The sequence below is a fragment of the Theropithecus gelada genome, chromosome 2 (genome assembly GCF_003255815.1).
Source record: "Theropithecus gelada isolate Dixy chromosome 2, Tgel_1.0, whole genome shotgun sequence".
Classification (NCBI taxonomy): Eukaryota; Metazoa; Chordata; class Mammalia; order Primates; family Cercopithecidae; genus Theropithecus; species Theropithecus gelada.
Window position 1 is genome coordinate 103,813,182 of NC_037669.1, and position 24,016 is coordinate 103,837,197.

At 44.4% G+C, this 24,016-nt stretch overlaps 1 protein-coding gene across 4 annotated transcripts; it reads right to left on the reverse strand.

Annotated features, from left to right (window-relative positions):
- Window positions 1-6,347: 6,347 nt before the first annotated feature.
- AHSG (alpha 2-HS glycoprotein) lies at window positions 6,348-14,682 on the reverse strand. Of its 4 annotated transcripts, none has more exons than XM_025376254.1 (7): window positions 14,245-14,682; window positions 11,839-11,946; window positions 11,121-11,205; window positions 10,290-10,453; window positions 9,009-9,110; window positions 7,720-7,803; window positions 6,348-7,079 (listed from the first exon to the last, which is right to left on the reverse strand). In XM_025376254.1, exons 1-7 carry the CDS (start codon window positions 14,455-14,457, stop codon window positions 6,735-6,737), a joined length of 1,101 nt encoding a protein of 366 aa, XP_025232039.1. In that variant the 5' UTR covers window positions 14,458-14,682; the 3' UTR covers window positions 6,348-6,734. The 4 variants fall into 4 exon arrangements, with proteins under 4 accessions (XP_025232039.1, XP_025232038.1, XP_025232037.1 ...); XM_025376253.1 differs by having other exon boundaries at window positions 11,839-11,949; XM_025376252.1 differs by having other exon boundaries at window positions 10,290-10,456; window positions 11,839-11,949.
- Window positions 14,683-24,016: the final 9,334 nt, after the last annotated feature.

Consider the following 24,016-nt stretch of genomic DNA (forward strand, 5'->3'; position numbering starts at 1 on the left):
GGCAGCCAGAGAGAAAGGTCGGGTTACCCACAAAGGGAAGCCCATCAGACTAACAGCAGATCTCTCGGCAGAAACTCTACAAGCCAGAAGAGAGTAGGGGCCAATATTCAACATTCTTAAAGAAGAGAATTTTAAACCCAGAATTTCATATCCAGCCAAACTAAGTTTCATAAGTGAAGGAGAAATAAAATCCTTTACAGATAAGCAAATGCTTAGAGACTTTGTCACCACCAGGCCTGCCTTACAAGAGACCCTGATGGAAGCACTAAACATGGAAAGGAACAACCAGTACCAGCCATTGCAAAAACATGCCAAAATGTAAAGACCATCGAAGCTAGGAAGAAACTGCATCAACTAACGAGCAAAATAACCAGTTAATATCATAATGGCAGGATCAAGTTCACACATAACAATATTAACGTTAAATGTAAATGGAGTAAATGGTCCAATGAAAAGACACAGACTGGCAAACTGGATAAAGAGTCAAGACCCATCAGTCTGCTGTATTCAGGAGACCCATCTCACATGCAGAGACATACATAGGCTCAAAATAAAGGGATGGAGGAAGATCTACCAAGCAAATGGAGAACAAAAAAAAGCAGGGGTGGCAATCCTAGTCTCTGATAAAACAGACTTTAAACCATCAAAGATCAAAAGAGACAAAGAAGGCCATTACATAATGGTAAAGGGATCAATTCAACAAGAAGAGCTAACTATCCTAAATCTATATGCACCCAATACAGGAGCACCCAGATTCATAAAGCAAGTCCTTAGACACTTACAAAGAGACTTAGACTCCCATACAGTAATGATGGGAGACTTCAACACCCCACTGTCAACATTAGACAGATCAATGAGACAGAAAGTTAACAAGGATATCCAGGCATTGAACTCATCTCTGCAGCAAGCAGACCTAATAGACATCTACAGAACTCTCCACCCCAAATCAACAGAATATATATTCTTCTCAGCACCACATCACACTTATTCCAAAATTGACCACATAATTGGAAGTAAAGCACTCCTCAGCAAATGTACAAGAACAGAAATTATAACAAACTGTCTCTCAGACCACAGTGCAATCAAACTAGAACTCAGGATTAAGAAACTCAATCAAAACTGCTCAACTACTTGGAAACTGAATAACCTGCTCCTGAATGACTACTGGGTACATAACGAAATGAAGGCAGAAATAAAGATGTTCTTTGAAACCAATGAGAACAAAGATACAACATACCAGAATCTCTGGGACACATTTAAAGCAGTGTGTAGAGGGAAATTTATAGCACTAAATGCCCACAAGAGAAAGCTGGAAAGATCTAAAATTGACACTCTAACATCACAATTAAAAGAACTAGAGAACAAAAGCAAACACATTCAAAAGCTAGCAGAAGGCAAGAAATAACTAAGATCAGAGCAGAACTGAAGGAGATAGAGACACAAAAAACCCTCCAAAAAATCAATGAATCCAGGAGTTGGTTTTTTGGAAAGATCAACAAAATTGATAGACCGCTAGCAAGACTAATAAAAAGAAAAGAGAGAAGAATCAAATAGACGCAATAAAAAATGATAAAGGGGATATCACCACCGACCCCACAGAAATACAAACTACCATCAGAGAATACTATAAACACCTCTATGCAAATAAACTAGAAAATCTAGAAGAAATGGATAATTTCCTGGACACTTACACTCTCCCAAGATTAAACCAGGAAGAAGCTGAATCCCTGAATAGACCAATAGCAGGCTCTGAAATTGAGGCAATAATTAATAGCCTACCAACCAAAAAAAGTCCAGGACAGATGGATTCACAGCCGAATTCTACCAGAGGTACAAGGAGGAGCTTGTACCATTCCTTCTGAAACTATTCTAATCAATAGAAAAAGAGAGAATCCTCCCTAACTCATGTTATGAGGCCAACATCATCCTGATACCAAAGCCTGGCAGAGACACAACAAAAAAAGAGAATTTTAGACCAATATCCCTGATGAACATCGATGCAAAAATCCTCAATAAAATACTGGCAAACCAGATTCAACAACACATCAAAAAGCTTATCCACCATGATCAAGTGGGCTTTATCCCTGGGATGCAAAGCTGGTTCAACATACACAAATCAATAAACGTAATCCAGCATATAAACAGAATCAAAGGCAAAAACCACATGATTATCTCAATAGATGCAGAAAAGGCCTTTGACAAAATTCAACAGCCCTTCATGCTAAAACCTCTCAATAAATTCGGTATTGATGGAACGTATCTCAAAATAATAAGAGCTATTTATGACAAACCCACAGCCAATATCATACTGAATGGGCAAAAACTGGAAAAATTCTCTTTGAAAACTGGCACAAGACAGGGATGCCCTCTCTCACCACTCCTATTTAACATAGTGTTGGAAGTTCTGGCTAGGGCAATCAGGCAAGGGAAAGAAATCAAGGGTATTCAGTTAGGAAAAGAAGAAGTCAAATTGTCCCTGTTTGCAGATGACATGATTGTATATTTAGAAAACCCCATCGTCTCAGCCCAAAATCTCCTTAAGCTGATAAGAAACTTCAGCAAAGTCTCAGGATACAAAATATATGTGCAAAAATCACAAGCATTCTCATACACCAGTAACAGACAAACAGAGAGCCAAATCATGAATGAACTTCCATTCACAATTGCTTTAAAGAGAATAAAATACCTAGGAATCCAACTTACAAGGGATGTAAAGGACCTCTTCAAGGAGAACTACAAACCACTGCTCAGTGAAATAAAAGAGGACACAAACAAATGGAAGAACATACCATGCTCATGGATAGGAAGAATCAATATCATGAAAATGGCCATACTGCCCAAGGTAATTTATAGATGCAATGCCATCCCCATCAAGCTACCAATGACTTTCTTCACAGAATTGGAAAAAACTGCTTTAAAGTTCATATGGAACCAAAAAAGAGCCCGCATCTCCAAGACAATCCTAAGTCAAAAGGACAAAGCTGGAGGCATCACGCTACCTGACTTCAAACTATACTACAAGGCTACAGTAACCAAAACAGCATGGTACTGGTACCAAAACAGAGATATAGACCAATGGAACAGAACAGAGTCCTCAGAAATAATACCACACATCTACAGCCATCTGATCTTTGACAAACCTGAGAAAAACAAGAAATGGGGAAAGGATTCCCTATTTAATAAATGGTGCTGGGAAAATTGGCTAGCCATAAGTAGAAAGCTGAAACTGGATCCTTTCCTTACTCCTTATATGAAAATTAATTCAAGATGGATTAGAGACTTAAATGTTAGACCTAATACCATAAAAACCCTAGAAGAAAACCTAGGTAATACCATTCAGGACATAGGCATGGGCAAGGATTTCATGTCTAAAACACCAAAAGCAACGGCAACAAAAGCCAAAATTGACAAATGGGATCTAATTAAACTAAAGAGCTTCTGCACAGCAAAAGAAACTACCATCAGAGTGAACAGGCAACCTACAGAATGGGAGAAAATTTTTGCAATCTACTCATCTGACAAAGGGAGAACCTACAAAGAACTCAAACAAATTTACAAGAAAAAAACAAACAATCCCATCAAAAAGTGGGCAAAGGATATGAACAGACATTTCTCAAAAGAAGACATTCATACAGCCAACAGACACATGAAAAAATGCTCATCATCACTGGCCATCAGAGAAATGCAAATCAAAACCACAATGAGATACCATCTCACACCACTTAGAATGGCAATCATTAAAAAATCAGGAAACAACAGGTGTTGGAGAGGATGTGGAGAAATAGGAACACTTTTACACTGTTGGTGGGATTGTAAACTAGTTCAACCATTACGGAAAACAGTATGGCGATTCCTCAAGGATCTAGAACTAGAAGCACCATATGACCCAGCCATCCCATTACTGGGTATATACCCAAAGGATTATAAATCATGCTGCTATAAAGACACATGCACACGTATGTTTATTGCGGCACTATTCACAATAGCAAAGACTTGGAATCAACCCAAATGTCCATCAGTGACAGACTGGATTAAGAAAATGTGGCACATATACACCATGGAATACTATGCAGCCATAAAAAAGGATAAGTTTGTGTCATTTGTAGGGACATGGATGCAGCTGGAAACCAGCATTCTCAGCAAACTGTCATAAGAACAGAAAACCAAACACTGCATGTTCTCACTCATAGGTGGGAACTGAACAATGAGACCACTTGGACTCGGGAAGGGGAACATCACACACCGGGGCCTATCATGGGAAGGGGGGAGGGGGGAGGGATTACACTGGGAGTTATACCTGATGTAAATGACAAGTTGATGGGTGCTGATGAGTTGATGGGTGCAGCACACCAACATGGCACAAGTATATATATGTAACAAACCTGCACGTTATGCACATGTACCCTAGAACTTAAAAGTATAATAATAATAAAAAAATGTTTTAAAATGATTATTTGGGAAATTGATGTTGAGTGCCATGTCATAGAGGTTATGTATTCTTGCTTTAAATCTTAAAGATTAAAAATACATAATTTACCTTTTGAAACAACTTAAAACCTACACATTTAAAAAAATAGCCAAAGATAGTGGTGCAATCTCAGCTTACTACAGTCATGACCTCCTGGCCTGAGGTGATCCGCCCACCTCTATTCCAAATAGCTGGGCCCACAGGCGCATGCCACCACACCTGGCTAATTTTTGTATATTTTGTAGAGACAGGGTTTTGCCATGTTGTCCAGGCTGCTCTCAAACTCCTGGGCTCAAGTGATTCACCCGCCTCGGCCTCCCAAGAGCTGGGATTACAGGTATCAACCACCGTACCTGCCACCATGCCTGGCTGAGATTGCATATTTTTAAAGCAAGCACACTGTGAGTCTTACTTAAAACATTGCACTCTGACTATCCCATCATGTTTTGTCAATATCATGGGCACCATACTTTTTCATGTGCAGCAAAATTTTGAGGAGTAACTTTGATTATTGCTATTTTATTATTCTAATGTTTGGTGTTATTAGATTTTTTTTTTTTTTTTTTGGAGACCAAGTCTTGCTCTGTTGCCTAGACTGGAGTGCAATGGCGCCATCTCGGCTCATTGCAACTTCTGCCTCTTGGAATCAAGTAATTCTCCTGCCTCAGCCTCCTGAGTAGCTGGGATTACAGGTGCCTGCCACCATGCCCAGCTAATTTTTGTATTTTTAGTAGAGACAGTGTTTCACCATGTTGATCAGGCTGGTCTCCAACTCCTAACCTCAAGTGATCCACCTGCCTCGGCCTCCCAAACTGCTGAGATTACAGGCATGAGCCACTGGGCCTGGACAATTTTTGTATTATCTTAACATCCACCAAATATTCTTAATTGGTAGTAGTGACACAAGTATGGAAAAATGCACCTGAAATCCAATAACTTTGAAACATGTGTTAGACATAATTAAAATCCACTAAGAAGGCAAATAAACGAGACATATGTAATACTATTAATTTAGCAGAGAATACTCTGTAAAATAATAACATAAGAAAGGACAGAGCAGCATTAATACAAAAACTGTGCTATAAGGGTGGCAGATTTAACAGTTCTATAACTCATTCTGTCTAATATTATTGGGAATAAGTAATTCTAAAATAATGCACATTTTGAATAACACTGTCTCCAGGTGTGCATCATTTAGAGGAAACAAGTCACATAGGAAACTGTCTTAGGTAATTCTAGCGAGGAAATCCTGAAGATATTTGGAAATGCAATGTTAGAATTCAAGAAAGAGGTCCAATCTGGAGCTATTAAGTTGCAGTTATCTGGGTAAGAATGATAGTTTAAATCATGAGAGAGGATAAACTTGCCAAGTAGAGTACAGATTTAAGAGAAGGTCAAAGCCGGGCGCAGTGGCTCACGCCTGTAATCCCAGCACTTTGGGAGGCTGAGGCAGGTGGATCACGAGGTCAGGAGATGGAGAACATCCTGGCCAACATGGTGAAACCCCATCTCTACTAAAATACAAAAACATTAGCTGGGTGTGGTCATGCGCGCCTGTAGTCCCAGCTACTCAGGAGGCTGAGGCAGGGGAATCATTTGAACTTGGGAGGCGGAGGTTGCAGTGAGCTGAGATCGTGCCACTGCACTCCAGCCTGGGTGACAGAGTGAGACTCCGTCTCACAAAAAAAGGTCATATCTTACGAGTTGTGGGAAGATCCTAGTCTCATTTTTTCCTGTATCTGGCAATACAGCAGGTTTTTGTTCTCTTTTGGTTCTATTTTCACTTTGGTTTTGATTAGGGACACTGTGTGGTTGTTGGGATAAAAGGCTATGCACGTGAGGGGAACTGGGATGAAGTCCGCAATAAGCATGACCACACTCAGCTTAGAACCTTCTTTATTAAGGAAGGTATTTCAGGCACTTTTATTAACAGGCACATATAAGCTTAGCAAGAGCACCTTTCAAAGTCACAGTTGCAATGGTTTTCGTAAGGTCAGACAGAGGCAGAGAACACAATCCTGGTGGCTTACCATCAAAATCATGACAAGTTGTCAACCTAATGCCTTCTGTCAAACATAACCACCATTCCCTCTGCTTCTGTCCTGTGAGGAATGACAGGAAGTAGGGATTCAAGACTCGATATTAATGTAGATCACATGTGACACTTGCGTGGTCAGCAGACAAGGCCCCCCACCCATGCCCAGGCTTGGACAAAATGGTGGCTATGTTTTCTCTGCCAAACCTCCTCATCTCTGCCATGTCTAGCCTAGACCTTGAAGTGTCTGACCCTCCCCGGACATGGAGGAACCACTGGCCCAGCAGCAGCACCAACACTAGGCTGCACCACTGAGCGTGTTTTCCGGGGGTGCAAGGCTTCTCCTGAGCGGGACCCCAATAAGACCACACCCATGAAGAGGTGGCGCAGGTCATAGTGTGACAAGTGCATCGGGACCACTGGGGGAGCTGCCACCAACAGATGGGTGTCTATGGGTGAGCCAGTTGGAAGGGGTCCAGATGCGCCAAGTGGATAGGACGCAGGTGCATCTGCATCCACCACGGGGGTGGGGACTGCTTCATTGGCACCTTCTGGTTGGGGCTGTGAGGTCGCGGGCTGGAAAAAAGACCATTTCCTTCAGTTAGTTTGCTTCCTCCTCCCCATCAAGACCACCCACAGGTCCAGGTGGCACTGGCACCCAATTTCATCACATTATACGTTTTTATTTGCAAAGAGTCTAGCAAGAAAGGACTTACCTAAGTACAGCGGATTGTCATCAAGGTTACAAGGAGGGGTGACTGGCCTATCCTGGCCCCAGCCAGGATTGCCTTGGTGATGGTGGACTTGCACACATATGTCCCATGAGTAAAAGCACCCCACCTATGGCTCACCCTAGCCCAGCAGTGCCACCCTCTTTGTCATCTGAAGCTGCAGCCAGTGGGGGCTGCCAGGTAGATCTGGCCACCTGGTCTCTGCAACTCAGGAAACCACTCCCACCTCCCACAAATAAAAGGGTGGCTTTGTCAACTACACAGTAAGGTGGTTCTTCCCTGTAGTCACTAGTTCGTGGGAGGGAAAGGCATAGCTAAAATATCCTTCCATTTGTTGATGATTCCACATACCCTAGTCTTATTTCATACTGTGAGGTTGGGAAGCTCAGGAGAGCAAATGTCCTGTCATCACCACTGCACTGCATAAATGTGAAGAGGTCATTGTATTCTGAAGGTGCAGGCAAGAATATTCATGGAGCTGTTACCTGTGTTTGGAACACTGTGCAGGTCACTGCAACCTCTTCTCCACCAAGCTTCTTATTGAGTGTTGCCTTACAAAAGCCATATTGCTGCCCACAGAGAAAGAGGAGTTATTTTAACTGATTTAAAAAATGGATCCCCCCCTCAATTTCATTGACACTCCAACCTTAAATTAGTTTGAGAAACCATTTTTCTTAAAGTTATAGTTTCTGCTTGTGGAAGGTATATGATTCTATATATAAAATGGAAATACAGAAATACTTTCTGAGTGAGAGATTACCCACAATCCCTTTCTGGTGGTGACCTAGAAAGAATGAGTGTTAACATTGATGCATTTCTTTCTTATTTTAAAATACTATTAAATATGATTTAAAAATTGAGATCATTGTGACTATACGATGTTGTATCCTGTGTTTTTTCACTTGCCACAATAGCATTTTCTCATATCATTCATTATTCTTTGAAAACACAATTTTTAGCGTCTGCACAATTTTCTATTTACCGATGTGCATGTATTATTCAATGACACCTTCCTGTTGGACATACAGATCTCTCTTTTTTGGTCTCTTTGTATCTATAATAAATCATTTTTATAGATATATTCTGTCAAATGTCACTGATGATTTCTTTTTTTGAGGCAGAGTCACTCTGTTGCCCAGGCTGAAGTGCAGTGGTGTGATCTCAGTTCACTGCAACCTCCGCCTCCCAGGTTCACACCATTCTCCTGCCTCAGCCACCCGAGTAGCTGGGACTACAGGTGCCCACCACCACGCCCGGCTAATTTTTTTGTGTTTTTAGTAGAGACGGAATTTCACCGTGTTAGCCAAGATGGTCTCGATCTCCTGACCTCATGATCCACCCATCTTGGCCTCCCATAGTGCTGGAATTACAGGCGTGGGCCACCACCCCAGCCACTGATGATTTCTTTAGACTAAAATCCTAGAAGTGTACATTATCAGCTCAAGGACTTGAAAGTTTCATATCAGAGTTATATGCCTAGAAAATGTGCACGTCACGCTCCCAGTGGCTGGGCGTGACTTGACTTGGCTTCATTAGGAAATAGCCTCTGTCTTTCTCCTAATTCCATGTGCTTGCAGTGGGTGAGATGACTTGGTGATGGCTTTTAAAGGGGTGAGGTGACACCCTAAGGAAAGACCTGCCATGATCCACAGGGAGCGGGCATTTGCACTGTTATTCTCTGTCTGCAGCCCCAAGATACAAACTACCCAAGGATGTTCTGTTCCACAAACAGCTCTGTCTGAGTGGTAACACCCCAAGGTCCCAGCCCACTCACCTTTTTTGCCAGCAGGTTGCAGTTGGCTGCCTCTGTGGCCTCTTTAGCAACACAGTCAGTGCCAGATATTGTAAACTCCACATACGTAGAAGGTGGGAGGGGCTGAGAAGAGTACATGAAAATGCTCTTGAGGAAACATGACTTAGAATGAAAAGGGCAGAGAAGGAGAGCGGGAAGTAGCCTCCTTCCGGGAGCGCCATTCATGCAGACCATGCGTGGTCCCAGAAGGCATGTCCCTCAATGGCTTACATAGGGCAGTCGCTATGGGGTTGTGTTCTGAAGTGCTTGTACTTTAGAGATATGGATTGTCTTCCTTGTAGGAGGGGCAAGTATCCATCACAGATCCTTCAGGTTGGAGGTGAGTTTGCAGACCGGAAACAGGAATCAGAAGGCCAGCCTTAGACTGGTAGGAGTGGGAACCCTTCCTCCCCACAGCCCTCACTCTTGGGCTGTACTTGAGACCCAAGGTTCAGGTTACTCCAAGATAGGGTGGGAAAGTGAGGAGATTAATACCTCTTCCACCTACTTCATAGAGTAGATTCAAATGAAAAGATTTAGACGAAAGTATGGAAGCTATCACTTGAGCTTTTTTTTCTTATAGTAGTTGCAGCATATGGACACAATAAAATATCTGTTATTTGGTCTAGTCTGGGGTGGGGATGTTCTAAGAATCACATATCTGATTAATAGAATTGCCATCTATACTAGTGTATTTCCAAGTATGGCCATGGCTGATATCCAGAATACATTTTCTTAAACATTTGAATTCTGTTGCATTCAAATGTGCTAAACCACCCACAGTACAATGAGATGTTTTCTCCAGTGACTCGAAAGGCATTTTAGGATCTTGCCATTATAAGCTCGTCAGCACAAGTGAGTATTAATTACGAGTCTGTGGCAGATGTTCAGCAGAGATGGGTGATGGTGGAGCCCAGTGAATTTACAGAGTGCTTCTGGCCGACTGGGAACCTCTACCCGCTGACACCGAGCTTTGGTTTTAGCTGGAACTGAGGGAGTGGGGATGTACCTGACTGCAACTGTGGCTGCTGGATGTTACAGTGGCTCAGCACGAGGGAGGAGCCGGGGGTGTTGGGGGTCCTCATGACACTCAGGGACCTGATACCCCTTAGGATGCTTTCTTCCCTTTCCAAGCAACCCTCTCCTTGCTTTCTCATCCCTGCCCCTGCACCTGTTCTTCTCTCCCTCCCGATCCACCACGTGCAGTACATTCCCGAAGTGTCACCGAATTGCCCAACCTGTCAAAAGAATCTCAGTCTTTACCACAAGTTGAGCCCGGGAAATTTCCTCCAGCTGAAAATTGGAGCCGTTGTTTCGGGCGTTGAAGGCGGTCACGGCAGCTTCCGCGGCGTGCACCACCCTGGTGTCGTTCAGCGGGGCCAGCAGAGGGCAGTCTTGGCACACTTTGCGCACGTCTTCGGCCGAGTCTGCTCGGAGAGGGGAAACCCGGATATAGGCAGCCAGTCTCCGTGGCATCGCCCCAGCTCTGCTGGTTAGCAAGGGCTAAGGCACGCCCCAAATGGCTTCAGGCACTTTCACTGCTTCTTACTAAACCTTCAAACAGCTCGTGCCATGCTGACATTTCTGCAGGAGCCCTTATTATCACGGGGCAATTTTCACCTCCAATAACAATAACTTCTTTTTATTTTTTTGAGACGATCTCACTCTGTGTCACCCAGGCTGGAATGCAGTGGCGTGATCTCGGCCCACTGCCACCTCTGCCTCCCAGGTTCAAGCGATTCTCCTGCTCCAATCTCCCTAGTAGCTGGGATTACAGGCAAGCACCACCACACCCAGCTAATTTTTATATTTTTAGTAGAGATGGGGGTTTCACCATGTTAGCCAGACTGGTCTCGAACTCCTGACCTCAGGTGATCCACCCGCCTCGGGTGGGTGGATTACAGGCATGAGCCACCGCACCAGGCCAAGAGCAGCTTCTTAAAACACAATTTTAAAATCCCAGAACCCAGGAAATTTGGCTTCTACTTTTCCTCACCGACAAAGCGGCTAGAACTACTTAGGTTGAAAATCATTCAAATCCTTTCCCCGCTTTCTCTACAGGGAAAAAATAAGAATAAGAATAGTCATCTGTACCTGGACTGGAATCACATTTTGCGTACGCCACGGAAAACTTGCCATTTACTTTCAACAACCGGAAATCACAGTCTCCTTCGACAGCCTGGAGAAAGAAACCCACGTGAGGATGGCTGCCCTTCCCCTTCGCACCCCCGGAAGGCTTCCTCCAGGCATGGCTGTCAAAGGTGACCCTTGCAAAATCGCCTTCTTTGGGTAATACTGAAACATGGCACTCTCTGCTTTCAGGGATACAACAATATAGTTAAACGCTTGTAAAAAATCAGCCTCAGGGCAGGTGGCATCAAATGCAATTTTATTTATGATGATGATGATTATTATTTTGAGGTAGAGATTCACTGTTGTTGCCCAGGCTGGAGTGCAATAGCAGGATCTTGGCTCACTGCAATCTCCGCCTCCCGGGTTCAAGCGATTCTCCTGCCTCAGTCTCCTGAGTAGCTGGGATTTACAGGTGCCCGTCACCACACCCTTTGTACTTTTAGTAGAGACAGGGTTTCACCCTGCCGGCCAGGCTGGTCTGGAACTCCTGACCTCAGGTGATCCACCTGCCTCGGCCTCCCAAAGTGCTGGGATCATAGGCATGAGCCACTGTGCTCAGCCACAAATGGCAATTTTAGAAACTGTACCCTGGCTAGCCAAGAAGGCAGGTTGAGAAGCTGGGTGAATCTGTGGAGCTGGCCAAAGGACCACCCACAGCCACCCTAAGAAGGGTACTCACATGCTCCTTCAGCTGCCTCACTCTGCATCCTGCCACAGGGGTGGGGTCCAGCGCATGGCAGGTGGTCTCCAGGGTGTCTATTTCAATCTCAAACATCTCTCCAAAGGGCTGCTGTAGAGACAAAGAGTGAAGCCGTGAGCAGCCCATTCCCCTGATCCTGTGGTGTGGGCCACGGTGTGCGCCCTCACTGGGCTTGAGCACACGCCCCTTTTGGAGAGGTGAGGGAAATGTCATTCTTATTGTCAGTCTGCAACTCCGTCTAGCTCTGAACTGGCCCATGGGCAGGACAATGACCAGGGCTTGTCTGGTCTTCGTCTGTCGATTACAGGAGCACCAGATGATGCTCGCAAAGCACAGGAGGTCTTGGGCTTGAACAAGTCCATGGAGCCACAGCCCTCACTCTGAGCCCTATTTGGAAACTACAAATGAGTATTAACGCTTATTTGTATTTATTATTTATTTATTATTTTTAAGATTTCACTCTTCAAGCATCGCTTTGGAAAATCCAGGTTTGGATTTTTCTCAGATAAGCTGCAAAATAAGGTTGTGTAGGGTAATATCTTACTGTCCTTTTTTTTAGTCTCCTCTATCCCTCCCTCTCCTTCTTTCTTTCTTCCTTTTATTACTTTCCTTCCTTCCTAGAGGGTTTTGCTGCTGCTGTCCTTGGCTTTTCCTTTGTCTCGGCTTGTGCAGCAGGTGCCGGCCTGCAACGATGCCGCTCTCTACTTCCCCCTGCTGGCGGTAATGGGGAAGGGCGAGTCTCCCTCTGACAGGAAACTGGGTATCACTAGCGTAGACACGAGGGAGCTTGCAACAATCCTTGGAGATGTTCTTGTCAGTTCACCTGGTTTTGTATCCTGTCTTCGAAGCCTGAAAAATCCAGAAGGTACAAGTATGCCTCTTCTTCTCTCAGCCCAGCTCTGCTTGCCTCTCATTGGTTCTGCCTGACTCACTAGTACCTGAAGCCTCAGCATCTCCTCCCCTGGGAGAAGCTCTGCATTTTTATGACGTCCAGGTGTGTGCAGAGTGACCGCCTGAAAGCGTCCACAGCTCTGAAGAACAGGAACTGGGTACACCTGAGTTTCTCAAGGAACCCAACTCTGAGGCTCTGCCTTTAGTGAAAGTCACAATGCCCATCCATTATTACCTGTTCCCTCAGATGTGCATGTTGCATGTTCATTTCCCCTGAATTGATCAGCGTTTCCTCCTAACCACCATTGTGCTTTAATATGGCTGCAGCACTCTTAAAATCCATCCAGAGCAATCCTGATTTCAAATATTTTGTCTCTTTGTGAGATGGATGGCAGTTGTCAGCCGGTCCAGGCTTCCTGCTGTTGACCTTATTTTCCAACCTAGATTGTAAACCCTTGTGGGCACATATTATGCCTTTTTCACCATTGTATTAGGTTGAACCATTAAAACAGTCAATATTTGGTTGCTTTAGATAAAGAAAAATGGCAGTTTTATATGGTTCAACCTAATATCTCTGGTTCTTGTCCAAGGAAGTCTTGTAATACATATTTGCTGAAAGAATTGTCATTCATCAGAAATAAAATCTAATTTCAAAACAGGCAGTAGACAGACAGCTTCTTCCCACCTCTCCAAATCTCTTTACTGATCCCCGAGGCATATTTCCAGCTTGACTTTTCTTGTCACTGGCTTCAGGCTGCGTTGGTTTCCTGTCTAGCGTGTGAGGAGGTGAATCCTGTTTATGCCAAGACTTCTCTCTGGGATGTGGGTAACTCTCTTAGGGAGGCAGTTTGTATAGAAGAAGGAACACAGATCTGGAATCAAATCCCAGCCTGAAGACTTAGTAATTATATGATCTTGGACCAAAACACACACACACACACACACACACACACACACACACACCCCAGAGCCTTGGTTTCCTCTTGTGTAAGACAATATACGCACCACACAGCACCAGGAGGCAGGACTGGGAAAGAGTAAATGAGATAATCTATGTGAATGGGCCTGGCATATAGTAGGCATCTGCCAGATGCTAGTTTTATTCATTCTCAGTCTTTGTCAGAGAGAAACCAAAACAAAGACAGATACGTGATTTTCAGCCAGTGGTAACGTGGCAACCAGGAGCTGGTTTCTTGGGTCCTAGTTTTTCCAGCAAGTTACACTTTCCACCTGTGATCTGCAAACTACCATGGAAGCACTTTTTCTTCTGCACACCACCCCACACCCTACCCAGCACCCTCCTGAGACCCATGACTGCTGTACAGAATGTCTCCTCTCTTGGTCTCTGCCTGCCCCTTCCCTCACTCCTGGGAAGAAATCAAAGAATTTACTCCTCTGTGGTTTCATTTGCACTGGGAGATAGTGATCTTTTGAGGCACCTGGTTGAGCTCCACATACAAATTATTTCAGCTCATACACAGCAGGTCCACTTACCTGAGGCCACACCTTCACTTCATCAATCTGGTTCAAGGTGTGTTTGTATCCCCAAGGAAGGTTTTGATTGATGTAGTCTACAGCTACCAGAGCTGCTTCCTCAGTTTCTGGATCATCGCAGTTCGGTTGTCTATAAATCAGCCCTGGGCCATGTGGGGCTGAGTGGCAGCCCCAGAGCCGAGCAAGACAAAGGAGCAGGACAAGGGACTTCATGGCTGCCCCAGAGAGGCCCTGGCAGGTGTGCAGGTGGCTGGAGGCTTCGGGACCAACCCAGGTGCTCTGCTGGGAAAGGTAGACTCATGGAGGGTAGTGGGCTTTATTTATCTGTTGGAGCCTGCCGGAAGAATTGCATAAGGATACAGGATGATTTCTGCTTTGGTTAAAAAAAAAAAAAAAAAAAAAAAAAACCTGCAAACATCAGCCCTGGAAAAGCAAACAGGTTAGGACATCGCTGGTCCCCAAGAAATCTGCCAAAGTCCATGCTGCTGTGGGGGAGATGCTCCAAAGTCTGCTTGGAACATGGTAATAGCAGCATAGAGAAGACAGCTGAGGGGATGAGGTGGACATGGTCAGCCTCAGAGTGCCATGGGTTTGGCAGCAGAGGAAATGTCTTCTACTGTGATCTGAGCATGCCATGGGGTCTGTGAGAGGGAAGGGGGGATACTTAGCAATTTGAAAAAATTCTCTAATGTCAGGGGGAATTAGCTTTCCAAGAGGAGTCCTATAGGAAGAACAAGGCCCACAGATATAGCAAAAGTACAGATGTGCTATAGGAGATGCCAAGATTTTGGGGGAAGATTCTTGGAGAAAAGAAGAAAGAATGAGATATGTTTCTGCCTAAAGTGGGTAATGGAGGTGGAAGGAGGGGGTTCCTGTGGCAGGACCAGGATGGGAAATGACCAGCAAAACGTGTGGGGTTCCCTGCCTCTTCTCTTCCTTCTCCAGACCTCACTGCCAGGGCCCTGCAGGTGGCAGCACAGATGGGCACTGACCTGAGTCTCCTAGCTGGCTGAGCATGATTAGCACCAGTAACCTAGTGCCCCAGCCAGTGCACAAGTGCAGCAGAGGGGAGTGCTGATCTAACAGCTACTCATTTGACACAACTCTGGGTTTGAGTTCGACACTGCAGGCTGAGACGCTGCACAAGCAGCTAAGGACACAAATGCCCCTTGAACACTCTTTGCAGACTCAGCAGAATTATAGTGTGTCTTTCTGGCCAGAACACAAGGCCAGTGTTGACTCCAGGCACTGCCTATTAAGTGATCCTTGACAATTCCAAGTGTGACCTCCAAGGAGGGTTGGCAGGATAAAGAGAGGCTTGGGAAATATCACACAAGGACCTGATTTGGTTTAGTCTGAAACAAAGAAACCCTCTCATGGAGACCAACATGATCTTCAAATATTTAGAGGCCATCATTGCGTGGGGGTGAATTTGTTCTAATGTTTGATACCGCTTCAGAGAAAAAAAAAAAAAAAAACTGGTTAAAAAAAAAGAAAGAAGAGGGGCTCCTCCAAAGGGAAGCTTAATATTGACTTTCTGGGGTGAGGATCGGGATGAGGGAGGTGAAGTGAGTGGTGACGGGGCAGAGAAGGTAGTTGGCAGGACTGTTTTCACATTTACTTCCAGCCGCTTACACACCACACAGAATCTTAATGACAGAAGCTCAGAAGGTGTGGCTGGGACTCCAGGTTCTTTCTGAGATGGGGAACATGACTCTTCCAGATGCAAAACAGACTCTGGTCATTTAGCAAGATGATCCTCAAAGCCAGGGGCAACCTTCCATCAGCCTTATACTCCATTTCACTCAGGGCTCTGACTCCTGAACTGTGTATAGAAGCTATGCTTTTCTTTACATAATCTTTAAAAATATTGAAGGGCTGGGCCCGGTGGCTCACACCCGTAATCCCAGCACTTTGGGAGGCCGAGGTGGGCAGATCACGAGGTCAGGAGATTGAGCCCATCCTGACCAACATGGTGAAACACCGTCTCTACTAAAAATACAAAAATTAGCTGGGCATGGTGGCGCACGCCTGTAGTCCCACCTACTTGGGAGGCTGAGACAGGAGAATCACTTGAACCCAGGGGGTGGAGGTTACAGTGAACCTAGATGGCACCACTGCACTCCAGCCTGGCAACAGAGGGAGACTCCATTTCAAAAAAAAAAAAAGAAAGAAAAAAAAAAAAAGGCCGGGCGCAGTGGCTCACGCCTGTAATCCCAGCACTTTGGGAGGCCGAGGCGGGTGGATCACGAGGTCAGGAGATCGAGACAATCCTGGCTAACATCCTGGCTAACACAGTGAAACCCCGTCTCTACTAAAAATACAAAAAATTAGCCGGGCATGGTGGCGGGCGCCTGTAGTCCCATCTACTGGGGAAGCTGAGGCGGGAGAATGGCGGGAACCCGGGAGGCGGAGCATGCAGTGAGCCGAGATTGCGCCACTGCACTCCAGCCTGGGCGACAGAGCGAGACTCCGTCCAAAAAAAAAAAGGGAATAAAGTGTGGTGTGGTGACACACACCTGCAATCCCAACTATGAAGGCAGGATAATCGCATAAGCCCTGGGGTAAGCTATGGCTGCAGTGAGCTATGATCGTGCCACTGCGCTCCAGCCCAGCCAACAGAATGAGACTCTGTCTCAAAAAAGAAATCATTCACAATCTCATCATGCAGAGATAAACAATGTTAATGTTTTGGTGCATTTATATCTTTTCTTTTTTCTATGTAAAATAATATTTTAATATAATTTTGATTATACTGCATATACAGCTTTTAAAATTTTTATCACCTATCATTTTAACTTTAATATTTTCCTATGTCATTAAGTAGACTTAAAAACACGTTTACGGGCCAGGCGCTGTGGCTTACACCTGTAATCCCAGCACTTTGGGAGGCCGAGGCAGGTGGATCACGAGGTCAAGAGATAGAGACCATCCTGGCCAACATGGTGAAACCCCATCTGTACTAAAAATACAAAAAATTAGCTGGGCATGGTGCTTGATGCCGTAATCTCAGCTACTTGGGAGGCTGAGGCAGGAGAATCACTTAAACCTGGGAGGCAGAGGCTGCAATGAGGGGAGATTGTACCACTGCACTCCAGCCTAGGCAACAGAGGGAAACTCTGTCTCAAAAGAAAAAAAAAACACAACACACTTTTTTATTTAGGAATTTCTGGCTTTTGATTCCTTTTTTCAGGATAGATTTTTAGAAGTAAAATGATTGATTCTAATGATTTGCACATTTTTAAAGCTCTTAATTTCTATAGTCAAATCGCCTATTTGGCTATGCCAATTTATCCCCTTCCATTTAGCTGTTGTGTGATATCAGCTCAGCTGTTTTCTCTTTTCCTCTGCTACTGCTTTCATGCTGACTTTTGTGGGAGCTTAGATATGTGAACACTATCAGAACTCTTTTTTTAAAATGTAATTTATGAATATCTTTGCTTTTATCTCAACTTCTCTGTATGCCTAATACTTATAAACTGAAATAACTTTGGTATCAAGCCGAATAAAATGGTTCCTTAGATTTTTTCAGTTTCCTTAGAAAGAAATGTTGCCATTTACTTACTGGAAATGAGGAAGAAAATAGATGATATTTTGGTATGTTTTCCAAGATGGCTGTAGCATTAGTGCCAATGGGTAGTTCCCTGTGCCTGCTGACACCAGTTTTAAACTTTAAAGGATTCTCACTTACCAATTGTATATGGGACTCCTGAGTGATCTTCACATGTTGAATACATATACTCATGAGCAATCTTGGGTCAGTTTGATCTAACTGGCTCCAGCTTCTTTGCATGTCAGTAGGAGATAGGCATTTCCTCCATTTTCTGGTCCTTTGCTGCATTATTTTAGTTACTTTTCTGTGCATTTTTCTATGAGGTCCACATCACAGCAATAAAATAATCCTCATTCCATTCACACTATGATGGCTGATAGTGTGTTGAGAATATCAAGGGCTTGTTAGAACTGGTTAAGGAGAGCAGGCCCAACAGTCTAAGGAGCAGGAGAGGATCAACAATCTCCAGGAGATGGCAGCAGGGCACCGAGCAGTGCTTGCTGGGTGCAACCCTTGTGCAGTTGATGGCAGAAGTCTCAAGATGGCAGGTTGTCTTAGTCCATTTGTGTTTCTATAAAGGAATACCTGAGGCTAGGTAATTTATAAAGAAAAGAGGTTTATTTGGCTCATGGTTCTACAGGCTGTACAAGAAGCATGACACCAGCATCTGCTTCTGGTGAGGGCTATAGGCTGCTTCCACTCATGGCGGAAAGCAAAGAGGAGCTGGTGAGCGCAAGCAAACGGTGAAAGAGAAGGGAGACGACCACCTTTTTTTGTTGTTTTTTCTTTTTTTTTTTTTTAACAACCAGCTCTCAAGGAAAATAATATAGCAGGAATTCACTCATGTCCACCAGGATGGCACCAAGCCCTTCATGAGGGATCTGTCTCCATGACCCGAACACCTCCCATTAGGCCCCACCTCCAACACTGGGGATTAAATTTCAACATGAGATGTCAGGGGACAAACATCCGAAGTAGAGCAGCAGCTGAGGATGGCACCAGTGTGTCTGAATTTGTCAAAAGGACTCTTTGCCAGGGAGCCACTAGGGCAGGTGATGTATTTAAACTATTCCAAGGCAGAATTCAGTGTTTATAGTTGCAGGTCAGGAGCCACAACAAGAAAGATCACCATAAGCTCAGGGTCAGAGTTTCTCAGAGGTTGGTTCCATCAGTGGACGTGGGTGTGGGAGGAAGAGGATAGATCTAGAAAGATGTGAAATATCCAGTCAGGCAGCAAGAGCTAAGGTGATAGCTAGAAACCAGTCTCTCACAAAACAGAAGATGAAAAAGTGCCTGTCAGCAAAAGCCAGAAGGAGGACTTGTTTCTGTAGGGAGGAAACAGCAGTGGTTGATTTTTAAATCATTAGGTCAGGTTCATGGCTCTGCCCTTTCTGCTACTTAAAGGGCCTAGGCCCTGATAGACTGAGTATTAATTTCACTCTGAGACTGGGTGTTTCTTCATTCATATGTTCCATGAACAAACATTCATTGAGCACCTACTATCTGTGTTATCAGATGCCTGGACACAGGGTAATGAGAACCACATGCTCTGGAGGAGCTTATCTTGACTCATTTAGTCCAGCAAGGTCTGATTAGCAAAGAACTTTATGTTAATATATGAAATTATCATTCTGTTATTAGACAAATTATCATAATTTCCTGTGAAGGCAGATTGGGATTTATTTCTCTAATGTAAAGCACCAGTGAATGAAAGCAAGTTACCCTTGTCCAAGGACCCATCTGGTTTCTTGTGAAGGTAACTTAACACCAAGTGCCCTGGAAGTCATCAACCCATAATTAGGAAGAGCCCCTTGCACTCGGTGCCAAAGTTGGGAGATGTGGGCCCAACCACAGCATGGCAAGAATGACCATAAGTAATGGCTCCATGTTTTGCGGTGGAAAAAGGGCTCTGCAAACCTTCCTCCAACCCTGCCCGCATGAGCAGGACCTAGCTCTGCAAATCCAAACCCCAGAAAGGACATTGCATTTGAGAACGTATAAATGGAAGAGTAAAGCCTGGACTAGAGTAGGGCAAGGGAGTGGGTAAAGGTGCAAATTTCAAGGAGGCCTCTCCCTCGGGGTTGCTGCTTCTTAAATTTTGTGTTCTAGCCCTCTCGTGCTGCACCTTTGTCCTGCCCTGGGGAAGAGGCATATCTAAACCCAGGATAGAAAAAATGTTTCTGGCAGGGTGCAGTGACTCACACCTGTAATCCCGGCACTTTGGGAGGCAGAGGCGGATGGATCACCTGAGGTCAGGGGTTCAAGACCAGCCTGGCCAACATGGAGAAACCCCGTCTCTACTAAAAATACAAAAATTATCCAGGCATAGTGGTGCGCGCCTGTAATTCCAGCTACTCGGGAGGCTGAGGCAGGAGAATCACTTGAACCTGGGAGGTGGAGGTTGCAGTGAGCCGAGATCGCGCCATTGCACTCCAGCCTGGGCGACAGAGTAAGACCCCGTCTCCAAAAAAGAAAAAAAAAGTTTCCATTTCATCAAATATTTTTTCTCTTTCAAGTGAAGTTCTTTTAACATTTGGGCTGGTGATCCTATGTGTGCAATGGGCCCCAACACAGCAATCCTTGCAGTAAACTTTTCATCATCACATAAGAAACAATGGGAACCTTCCATTCTCTTTTGTACAATAGAAAGGAGATTTCCAACTACATACTGTTTAGTGTGGCCTTGACACTCACTTAATATTCTGTCTTATAAGAGAATCACTTCACGGTTAAAGAAATCAGGAGATTTGAGCTTTCCAGGCCTGGAACAGCACCTCCTCAGGAAAACAGCATCATCATAGCTCCTGTTACTGACTTATTCATAAAAGGCACGAGAGCTGTACTATTCTTATCCTTCCTCCTTTACAGAGGGAAAAAGGGCTGAGAGGTTCTGGAACTTGACCACATCACACACCAAGAAAATGGAAGGGCCTGGATTTAGCCCAATCACTTTATTTCTGTATTAACCCCAAACCAAAAGTATATGGGGCCCAAGAAAAGCTGGGGAGGTTGGCTACTAGACACCAATCTCCTGCTAGACACTAAATTGAGCAAATCATTATTCTTAACAATAGAAAACATGACTGCATTAAAAAAGGATGAGTTCATGTCCTTTGTAGGGACATGGATGAAGCTGGAAACCATCATTCTGAGCAAACTATCGCAAGGACAGAAAACCAAACACTGCATGCTCTCACTCATAGGTGGGAATTGAACAATGAGAACACTTGGACACAGGGTGGGGAACATCACACACCAGGGCCTGTCATGGGGTGGGGGCAGGGGGAGGGATAGCATTAGGAGAAACACCTAATGTAGATGATGAGTTGATGGGTGCAGCACACCAACATGGCACATGTATACATATGTAACAAACCTGCACGTTGTGCACATGTAATCTAGAACTTAAGTATAATTTTTTAAAATGGCTGCATGTTGCTATATTAGAAAGGAAAACTGATTCAAACTCATTCTTGTTGATATGAAAATCAAAATATAAAATACAAAAAAGAGAAAGGAATAGAAAAATGTATTGAGTTTGGTCAACAATTAAATAATTTAAAAGTCAGTTTGTGCCCATAATTTCAGTTGTAGAAAATATCTGGATCTCAGTTTTTCCAAAAAACACTTTGACTTGTTGACTTTAGTGATGACTCAGCGGGTATTAAAGTTATCTCTATTTCAGGTTTAGAAGGTAAATAAAGGGTAAATGATTACACTGTTTCTAGTCAAATGTTTTTCAGAGAAAACACTAGTCAATGCAGATAGTCACATCCATCTTGCCTGCTGGTTTCTGTCACCAAACTTTGATGTCTTCAAAGCAAGGCGAGTGAGTGGCGCTCTTCAGACAAGAAGGAAGATGGCAAGTGAAATCATCTTCTTCCAATGAGCCCCATGCTGTGCTTGTTGATGTCCTTGGTCACGGAGATTTTCAGAAGAGCCACGGCCTTACCAGTGAAGGTTACACAGAGGCCACTGGAGTCAAGTAACTCATTGCACCTTATTACATGTAGGCACTTATTTATCCATCATGCAGATTATTGGGATTGCAATGAGTCCTTTCAACAATTAGTCAATATTGAAGATTCTATGGATCCATTTATTGACACATATTGGGTAGTCCCTGGAAACATTCATTATCTTCAAAACTGTTTCTTGGACATTGTGCTAGGTGCTAAGGAAACACAAATGGAAGGAATAATTCTTGTCTTCCAGGTGCTCACCATTGGGTCTGATGCTATACAACTATTGTGAACACATGAGGGAAGTGTAAGCTGTGGTTCTTGCCCTCAGCCTGAGGAGCACAGTCCCTGAGGTGGAAGGGTCTCCGGACGACAGCACTGTCCATGTCTTATTTACTCTTGATTTCCAGCACCTGCCTCCTGCCCAGCACAATTGGGTCCCAAACCTGATCACTGACGGGGTTGCTCTGGACCAGCCCATCACTCAATGCAGAGCTTCCCTCCAGTGTTTGGTGTCTGCTTGAGGATGTGGAGATAGGAGGGCCTCTCTCCCACTCCTGCAGCCCATTGCATTGTTGCTTCGCACTGATTACTAAGAGATCTCCCTGCCTGCCTTGTAACCTCACCAACAAACCCAGATTCTGCCCTCAGGAGCTACATGAATTAAAACACTATACTGACTAAGTCCCTGGTCTCTATATTATGCTTCAGGTGTTTAGAGACATCTGTGCTGTATCTTGTTTTCCTTCCCTGGCCTCCAATATCCCTATTCCTTTAGATACTTCTCAGGTGAATTAGTTTTGATACTACTTCATCATCCTATTGACCAGGCAAGACTAGCACCAATGATTAATAGGATGAATCATCCTGTGATTAGGAGTGAAATTAATTCTTAGCTATCTGAGTGGGTGTGATCTGATGCCTGCACATGTGTGTACACGTGGACAATTCAACAATTACAGGATGAAGATTAGCCAGCTGCTACTGGCAGGACAGAGGGGTTCTCTTGGTTTTCAGAGGCTTATCTGGACCCTCAGAAGGATTAACAATGAAACCAACAAACAGGTCCTTCTTCTCCATAGATTACCTTGATGAGACTTCTTGAACGTTGAGAGGGAAAAATGTATGAGGCTAATGGAAGACCCATAAGAGGGGACTAAGTCTCCTACTCTGCTTGGATCTGGCATGGCTCTTGGCTGTAGCATTTCTTCACTCTTTGTTGTCTGATCTCTTGAATACACTTGAGGATATGGGCAATCTTAGCCTCTCATGTTCTTGTTAGAATAGTAGAAGGAGACACCTTGAAATTGAGAGGGTGCAGATCACAGGGCCAGGGCAGCTAATGTGGGCAATTTTCTTCCTGTGCTGGGATTATGCAACAGGCAGTGAGATCATTTGGTGGGTTAAGCAAGAGATTGAGCCTCCAGAATTTAGATTCTTTTTTTTTTTTTTTTTTTTTTTTTTTTGTGAGACAAAGTTTCGCTTTTGTTGCCCAGGCTGGAGTGCAGTGGCATGATCTCACCACTGGGTTCAAGCGATTCTCCTGTCTCAGCCTCCAGAGTAGCTGGGATTACAGTACAGGAGCCCGCCACTACATTCAGCTAATTTTTGGTATTTTTAGTAGAGATGGGTTTCACCGTGTTGGCCAGGCTGGTCTCGAACTCCTAACCTCAGGTGATCTTCCTGCCTTGACCTCCCAAAGTGCTGGGATTACAGGCATGAGTCACCACGCCTGGCCAGAATTCAGGTTCTAATGGAGACTGAGGCGTGGGAGGGTGGATACTTGCAGGAAGGTAAGGGTAAGATGAAGAGAGGCTGGATGGGTGGGAGGCTGGGGTGTGGGAGCAACCTGATCAGGGAGCTTACATCGAGAATCAGGATAGATCCAAGTCCAAACCCTGGTACCACTATTTACTTGCTATGTGACCTAACTAGAGATTAAATCTGGCTATGCCTTTGTTTCTTCATCTGTTAAATATGGACAGTAAAACCTGGCTAATAGAGATGAGCCGAAAATTTAGTGAGATAACTTGCAAAATGCTCAGCGCAGGGCCTGGCACATGGTAAGCTATTAATAAATGGGAGTCCTTTTTTTGTTTGAGATGGAGTTTCACTCTGTCGCCCAGGCTGGAGTGCAGTGGCGCGATCTCGGCTCGCTGTAACCGCCACCTTCTGGGTTCAAGTGATTCTCCTGCCTCAGGCTCCCAAGAACCTGGGATTACAGGTGCCCACCACACCCAGCTAATTTTTGTATTTG